The sequence below is a fragment of the Sinocyclocheilus rhinocerous genome, unplaced genomic scaffold, assembly GCF_001515625.1.
Source record: "Sinocyclocheilus rhinocerous isolate Xijiao unplaced genomic scaffold, SAMN03320098_v1.1 scaffold1419, whole genome shotgun sequence".
Classification (NCBI taxonomy): domain Eukaryota; kingdom Metazoa; phylum Chordata; class Actinopteri; order Cypriniformes; family Cyprinidae; genus Sinocyclocheilus; species Sinocyclocheilus rhinocerous.
In genome coordinates, this window is record NW_015664679.1 from 598837 (window position 1) to 607650 (window position 8814).

General features: G+C 36.4%; 1 protein-coding gene across 2 annotated transcripts in view; it reads left to right on the forward strand.

The window, feature by feature from the left end:
* Positions 1-8814, forward strand: part of LOC107730213 (ribosomal protein S6 kinase alpha-5-like) — a 38775-nt gene that overhangs the window by 9034 nt on the left and 20927 nt on the right. For both annotated transcript variants that reach the window (XM_016540973.1, XM_016540974.1), the window contains exons 6-10: positions 4009-4092; positions 4282-4385; positions 4905-5055; positions 5215-5376; positions 8130-8255. In XM_016540973.1, coding sequence (XP_016396459.1) covers positions 4009-4092; positions 4282-4385; positions 4905-5055; positions 5215-5376; positions 8130-8255 — 627 coding nt within the window. The remainder of the gene's footprint in view (positions 1-4008; positions 4093-4281; positions 4386-4904; positions 5056-5214; positions 5377-8129; positions 8256-8814) is intronic.

Genomic DNA, 8814 nt, shown 5'->3' on the forward strand with positions numbered 1-8814 from the left:
ATATATATATATATATATATATCAGCCAGTAACCTATGGTACCAATGTATTGTACAGCCCTAAAGTGTTTCCCATTGTTCCCACTAGGCTTCACTTTTGATGTTGTTATTGCACAGAATGCAGATTCAAAAATGTGTGTCGAACAAAATGTTGAGTTTTCAGTGTTTCAGCTGGAGTCTGTCCACATATCCACAGATTTTCAGTGTGGAAGTGAAAATGGGAGAAATAATGTGCAGACATAAACAGTGCAGATTAATTCATGAGATAAGGCTGTATCCTAGCACAGTCTTCCTAGTTCATAGCAGTTCATATTAACTGCGTAACGATTCTTTTTCATATAATTCTGGATCAAATTATTTAGAATTCTGGTTATTGAAAAGCATGCTAAGGGCAAAACATAACAGATACAGATAAGTACCATGCGGTTTGCAAAAAGAGCTTGTTGGTCGCATCTGCAGCAGCATATACACCACAAAACCATGCGCTCAACCTGTGCAAACAAACATATGTGGGAGCCATCAGATAATTTGTTGTCCAGCCAAGGACAAAAAGGCTGAATAAGCGTTACAACCACTTAAAGAAAATTACCAACCATTGTCCTGCATCATAAATGCTACATTTAAAGTGAATATTGCAGTACATTACACACATATGATTTACACACAGCACAGATGGCGTTTAGTCTTAGCCTCAACAGCCTCTAAGTGCAGTAATTAATCATTCTAGAATGAAGAATCATGTTTCGATGCATAGGTTTACATTTCATTTTATTTTTAACTTTTAAAACACTGTGTTGCAATTGATGCACTATGAGTGAAAGGGGGTCAGTAAGATATTTTTGAAGGAAATGAATACTTTTATTTAGCAAGGATGCATTAAATTTATCAAAAGTGACAGTAAAGACAATTCACCATTCTGACACAGTTAGCCTAAATATTTCAAATATATTTTGTTTAAATACTCTACCATTCGTTTTTTAAATGTTTTTCAAAGAAGCCTTTCACCGTGGACACTGATGACTTGCCAGAGGTAAATAAAATGCTAGGTGACATTTTGTTTACAAGCCCTTTTAATCGAATCTTTCTGCGAGTGAAACACTGATTGTGCGATTACATGAGGCATGAGATGTTAATTGTTTGTTTCGCGTTAAAACTAGAAGTAAAAAAGGAAGGGATGATCGTGCTCACTCGCCCTCCGCGCTGAACTGAAGAGTTTACACAGCGAGCTGTCACGCCTCATCAAAGAGCGCCAAAACGGCATTTATTGTATGAATTTCCTGAAAAAATCGAATGATTTGTTCAGTAAAGACAATTCACCATTCTGACACAGTTAGCCTAAATATTTTAAATATATTTTGTTTAAATACTCTACCATTCGTTTTTTAAATGTTTTTCAAAGAAGCCTTTCACCAAGCCTGCATTTCTTTATACTAAAATACAGTAAAAACTGTAATTTTACTAAATATTACTACAATATAAAATAATTGTTTTTCTATTTGAATATAAGTACATTTAAATCTATAATGAATTCAATTTAATCTATTCCTCTGATGGCACAGGTGATTTTTCAGCAGCCATGACTCCAGTCCATGTCAGTGTCACATGATCCTTCAGAAATAATTTGTAGCTCAAAAACATTTCTTATTATTATCCAATGTCGAGCTGCTTTTTTTTTTTTTGGGGAAACTGAGATGCATTTTTTCAGGATTCTTTGAATAGAAAATTAAATTGAACAGCATTTATTTGAAATGGAAATCTATCTTTTTGAAAAGCTTATATTTTTATCAACTCAATTCTTCCTTGCTAAATAAAATCTCACTGACCTTAAATGTTGTAACGGTAGTGTATATATATATAAATATATTAATAAATATATTCATATTTTTTAGCTTCTATAAAAAATACCCCCAAAACACCTTAAAATAACCAAATAATGAAAACTTTTGAATAAATTAACTGTTAGATGGTTATTAATATTTTAGTTTCTTTGCTAGGGATGACCCATTGAACACCTCATCTGTCTTTCGAAAGGGGTGTTTCTGCTCAGATGGTCGGCTCCATGGGTTTGCTCAGTAGAAATAGGTTTTGCTGGAACAAATATTTAGAGGGAACATTGTGTTAGGGTGACATTCCAGTTTAGGAACTACTGGGTTAAAAGATATTTGATTAGACTGGCCAACAAGTGTTTAATATTTCACAGCTGTTGTTGTCATTGGAATATCTCTCAATACTAAGTGTTCCTTATTAAAAACGGCCAGACTTCCACTTTTCTAAATTTTTGTTATGGGTGTTTGAGACAAATGTTGAAAGATCTGTATTAAGAGAGTTCTTGTTGCATTGTTGTGTAGGGTTTTAACATTCGTCTTTGAGAAGTGCATCTATAACAAATGATTGTTTATTCCCGGGGACCACCCAATATCCCGCACGTGTCCTGCCCTGTCAGTGATGTTCTGTTTGATGTTTCAATAGTTCACACTGAACCTCCCTCCGTCCCATGGAAGGCTGTTTACTCAATGCTGTAATCGCTTATCATGTATGTTTTGGTGTTCTTTGTTCTAAAAGATTATATTAACTTTTTTGTTTTTCTCAGTTTGACCTTTGTTGTACTAGCTAACAACCCATTTCAGCCAGAATTTCTTTTACAAGTGTGGATTGAAAACACGCCTGTGACTATTAAGACTTTATAGCGAACGTATAAACCAGCGCACAGAGTACAAGAGTAAATTCATCCGACAGAAATGTGCTGATTATGAGATGCATAAAAATAAAAGCAATTAATAAATGTACGCAGGAACTTTAATTATAAAAGCCATGTGCTTGAAACGGTATTCAAACATGTGGCAAGAATGTTAAATGCACATAGGATATTAAAGAAGATTGTTCCAGATGTTTTCATGGAATTTATGCCATAAATATGCCGCATAATTCAGAAAGCAGTTTTGCCCAATTTAGAAAGCACAGATGGCGTTTAGTCTTAGCCTCAACAGCATCTAAGTGCAGTAATTAATCATTCTAGAATGAAGAATCATGTTTCGATGCATAGGTTTACATTTCATTTTATTTTTAACTTTTAAAACACTGTGTTGCAATTGATACAGGGGGTCAGTAAGATTTTTTTGAAGGAAATTAATACTTTTATTTAGCAAGAATACATTAAATTTATCAAAAGTGAAAGTAAAGACAATTATAATGTTACAGAAGATTTCTGTTTCAAATAAATGCTGTTCTTTTGAACTTTCTATGCATCAAAGAATCATTGCTAATAAGAAACACTGATAATAATAATAATAAGAAATTTTCTTGAGCAGCAAATCAGCATATGAGAATGATTTCTGGAGGATCATGTGACACTGAAGGCTGGAGTAATGGCTGCTGGAAATTTAGCTTTTTGTTGTAAATTGTAATACTTTTTCACAATATTATTGGTTTTACTGTATTGTTGATCAAATAAATGCAGCCTTTGTGAGTGTAAAACTTCTTTTAAAAACATGCATTATAAAAATCTTACCAACCCCAAACCTTTGAACAGTAGTGTATATATTTAAATATTTTTGACCATTACTGCAAAGCCAGCTCATTATGTTTCATGAATCATGTTTTTTGTCTGACCAAATGTAATCTTGTGTGATTTTTATTTATTTATTTATTTTTAATACCAATGTCTTTTTTATTGATAATAAAGTAGTAAACAAAGAAATTCACACTTTTTACTGTGTAAGTTTTGCCCTGAGCTCAAAGCTGATTGGTCCATTGTTATTCTGTGTCGATGCTTCCACTGTCAGTCGTGTAAGACAAATGGCATATGGTAGATTAATGAGAATTTTCAGTTGAGTAAACACACCCAGCCCTAAACCAAACATTCACATATCTATGTTTCCGAAAGAAAATAATTTCTGAATGCTACAAAGACAATTGTGAAAACTGAAACTGTAGAAGAAACTTTAGGAAATTTGGAAGCAAGGGAGATGGGTTGTTGCAAGCAATAAAATAAACCATTTTGGTCTTGTAGGTAGAGAGGGCTTATTCCATCTGTGGCACTATTGAGTACATGGCTCCTGAGATTGTAGCAGGAGGAGAGTCTGGACATGACAAGGTAAAGTGAACCGCTTATACGCCCATTCACCACATTTTTAAGTGCTATTTAATTACACATGTAATTTTCTTAAATTATATACAGCAGCTTAAAGTTTGACTTTGAAAAGCAATTCATTCATTTTTGCCCCAATCAGCATACATTTGAATGTGCTTTTGGGAATATAGCCCTTGTGTTGTGCTCCTGCAGGCAGTGGACTGGTGGAGTATGGGAGTTCTGATGTATGAGCTGTTGACCGGAGGCTCTCCTTTCACTGTCGATGGAAATGAGAACTCTCATTCTGACATTGCCGAGTAAGACCAGCACATACACACACACACACACACACACACACACACACACACACACACACACACACACTTAGAGCTGTATTCGCTGTAAGAATGGGAGTAAGGAATTTAATGATGCTGATTCTGATTGTGATTCCTCTTAGCAACTCTAGTTCCATTAAAGGGATAGTTCACCCAAAAATGAAAATTCTGTCATTATTTACTCACCCTCCTGTTGTTCCAAACCCGTAAGACCTCTGTTCATCTTTGGAACAAAAATTAAGATATTTTTGATGGAATCTGAGAGCTCTCTGACCCTCCCATAGACAGCAAGGGTCCTTAAATGATCAAGGTCCAGAAACGTAGCAAGGAGATTGGTAAAATAATCCATGTGACATCAGTGGTTCAACCGTGATTTTACAAAGCTATGAGAATACTTTTTGTGCCTTCTTGGTTTTTTATAATTCCAATACATATCTGAAGGAAGGGTACAGTTGTTGTTGTTTTTTTCTTTTTTATTAATTCTCTCTCTTTTCCCGATAGGAGAATTATGAAAAAGGATCCTCCATTCCCCAAAGACATGGGGCCTCTAGCCAAAGACATTATCCAGCAACTGCTAATTAAAGACCCAAAGAAGAGGCTGGGCTCCGGGCCCTCAGGGGCCCAGAATGTGAAAAGACATCCATTTTACCAGGCAAAATGAATAATTTACTTTTTTTCACACAAAAAAATGAATTTTAGTAGAGAAGAATAACTATTTCCCTAGTCATTTCATTGGCTTGTTAAAGTTAATTCAGATTCACTCATGCTTTGAAGGACCAACATCTAAAATGTTTGACTATGGTTGATTCAGAAAATGAACTGGGAGGATCTAGCTGCTAAGAAGGTTCCGGCTCCGTTTAAGCCTGTAATTCGTGATGAGCTGGATGTTAGCAACTTTGCTGAGGAGTTTACAGAGATGGACCCGACATACTCCCCAGCGGCACTTCCAAACAACTGTGACCGCATCTTTCAGGTAGTAGAATTAATAACTAATTTTATTGTATTATAATATTTGTTTATTGGCAGATATTTTTGGTTATTTGCAAGTCAGACGGCCTAACATGATGTGTGAAAGTGAGGAATTTAAACTGATAGTTCATCCAGTTTAAAAAATTGCTGTTGGTTTACTCACTCTCTGGCAATCCAAGATATAGGTGACTTTTTTTTCTTGGGTAGAACAGTAAAGAAGATTTTTAGCTTAAACCATGGTGCTTGGTGATTCATAAAATGCATGTCAGCGGCTGCCCGTCTTTGAGAATAAAAAAGCATGTCATGCAACACAAAATGAATGCCCATGGCTCCAGACGATATATTGAGATCTTATGAAGCGAAACTATTGGTCTGTGCAAGAAAACTGAACATTATTTACAACATTATTACCTTTAATCTATAGCATCAGGCAAACGGGAAAGTACTATTCTTTTCCACTAACTGGTTCAATTTGCTAGTTCGTTTACGTAATCATGCAATGACATAACTAATACGCAATTATATTATTAAGTTATATTATTTTTATTTTTATAAGTTATATTATATTATTATTAATTATTATTATGATGGAAAAGCTGAATTTTTACAGCAGCAATTACTCCAGTTTTTACATGATCCTTCAGAAATCATTGTCATGTGCTGATTGCAAGAAACATTTCTCATTATATTCAATGTTGAAAACAGTTGTGCTGCTTAACATTTTTCTAGAAACTGATGCATTGTTTTTCAGAATTCTTTGATGAATAGAATTATTTGAAAGATAAATTAATTGTAAGGCTTTACTGCCATTTTTGATCAAATGAATGCATACTTGCTGCATGCAAGTATTAGCTTCTTTCAACAAAAATCTTACCCCAAATTTTGAATGGTAGTGTATTTTATCCAAATGTACTCAAAATTCACTCAAAAAAAGTTCAGTTTTTGAAGCAGAATTGTCCCAAAACTACCAAATATCATCTGATTTCTTTTCCTGGCCAATATATCAGTTTTTCACTAATGTCATCCATGTGTGATGTGCCTAATATTGATTCACACTGAGCATTTATGACAAATAATTTCTGCACACGAGTGGACATTTGATGTTGCTTTAGAATGTAATTGTTCTGTTAACCCTCCATTATTAGTAAGCAGGAAGTACCGAAGTGGATATGGGCAAGTCAGCCTTTATAATGATCACTTACTTATGAGCCCGGCTGTCTATGTTGGTATTCAGATGAATTAGAGAGCTGTTTGGAGATGTAATTATGGTTATATGGAGATGGATTCAAGCATCAGATGTGAAGGACTATTTTTGATGCGGCTTGATCCATAACGTTGCCTATAGCATGATGCCAGCTGAAATGGGAGGCTGCAAAAGAGATGGTGTCTATGATTGCCTTCTGAATCCTTCAGTCTGGCAGATCAATGCCGCCATTAAACGGCTCTGTCATGGAATAAAAGGTCGGCGTCTGCGAGAACAACCATGTCTGGCTCAATTACTCCTTCAACCTTTGATTACCAACTTCATCTTGGCTTTTCTAAGCGTTCGCCTTTCATGTGCGCTGGAATTTTGATCCTTCGTAATTCTCGGGCGGTACAATTGCAGCGACGTCAGCAATGATAACTTACGAAGCGCTCCACAGCACACACACACACACACACATGCATAGCCGCATATAAACCCAGCCACCCCCTCAAACTCCTCACAAACTGAAATTAAGCTGCATTAGAGGGCTGTGATAATTTGAAAAGCAGGGCAATCAAATACCTTGGCTTAGCAATTAAAAGCATTTCAACCATTCATCTCCTCATCCTTCCGTCCAGCCATCCTCTCATCCAGCCAGCCACTCCTCCACCCATGTAGCACACAGCTGCAGTCTGGCCGTGTAAGTGGGACATGGGCTGTCGGAGGCTTTATTTAGATGGGGGCACATGATGCAGTTGTCGCAAACAATGTGACTGGAGTCCCTCAGCATGAAGGATATGCAGAAATGCAAAAAGCCTTGGTGTTTGAATTCTGTCAGTTAGGCCTGTCACGATAACCACTTTTTGTTGTGCGATAAATTGCCCGAGAAATAATTGCGATAAGCGATATTATTGTCATTTTAAAGGCCATTTATGCCACTGAATATATAATCATAATGTAACAGCATAATAATGCAAGAAGGCCTACACACTTTCAAATGACAACAAACTTTTAATTTTTAAGAATATTTAGATCATGCAAATTAAGTATCAAAATATTAGATACCTTAAAAAACTTTGAAAAAAAAAGAAAAATGCACAAAGAACTTGTATGGAGATTTTTCCATCTACAGATTTTTCACTTTTCTCTGTAAATTAAGGGTGCACACTAATGCTGAAAAACACAATCACTATTTAGCAGTCAGATGCCCGTATGCACAAAGACACAGATCCCTAAACAAGACCATATCTGCATATGAAACTTTTCTTGTAGAAGCATTTTTTCAATTTGAACGAGCACCGCATGACTACACCACGTTATGTACGAGAAGCTGCAAAAGACACATGCGCAAGTGGAATGTACAAAACATGGTGACATAAATTTTTAAGTAAATATAATGGCCGATGTATTGCGCCACCAAAAATTATTGAGGTCATGTACATACAGTATATTGCGCGATAAGTCTATATATTGATTATTGCGACAGGCCTACTGTCAGTGACCCTGAAACTTCCTCTGCATTAGTTCTCTCTTCTGTTAGTGAGTGTGTTTATAGATGTTTGTATCTGCAGGGCTATTCCTTCATGGCTCCCTCCATCCTGTTTAAGAGGAATGCGGTGATGGACGACCCGGCTCAGCTGTGCGGCCGGTCAGAGAGGCCGGGCTCCGCCGCTGTTGCCCGTAGCGCTATGATGAAGGTCAGTCTGCATATTGCTGCTTTGTAAAAACATTACAATATTTAAAGCTGAAGTATGTCATTTTTCAGTGTTAAAATACTGTCTCCCATCCCAGTTTAATGTGAGGTCAGGGCTCGCAAAATTGCTAGCCTGACGTCCCAGGGCTATTGTGTTTTCCAGTCGGGTTACCAAAATGTATCACTGCCCTGCCCGACGGGCTACCTTGAACAGTGATATAAAATCCCTTCCTTTGATTCGCGTTGTTCACTCGCTTGTAGGGGTGAAATGGATCATAGTTTATCATTTACACGCGTGTTTCTAAATCTGACCAATTTAAACATTCAAGCGTTTTAAACCATTCATGCGCATGAAGAATTCAGTTCGGTGCTCGCGCGCACATGCTCAAAGCGCGCACATACAGAGTGGCGTTTCAGGCAGAGCACGAACACAGAATTGATTCCTCTTTCGCTTGAACGGACACATACAAGCAAAATTATCTCAAAATAACTATCTCGGTAAGTAGTTTCATGTCTTAAATGAACATAAACAGTGGAGAAAGAAATCGCACGTGCATCATTAT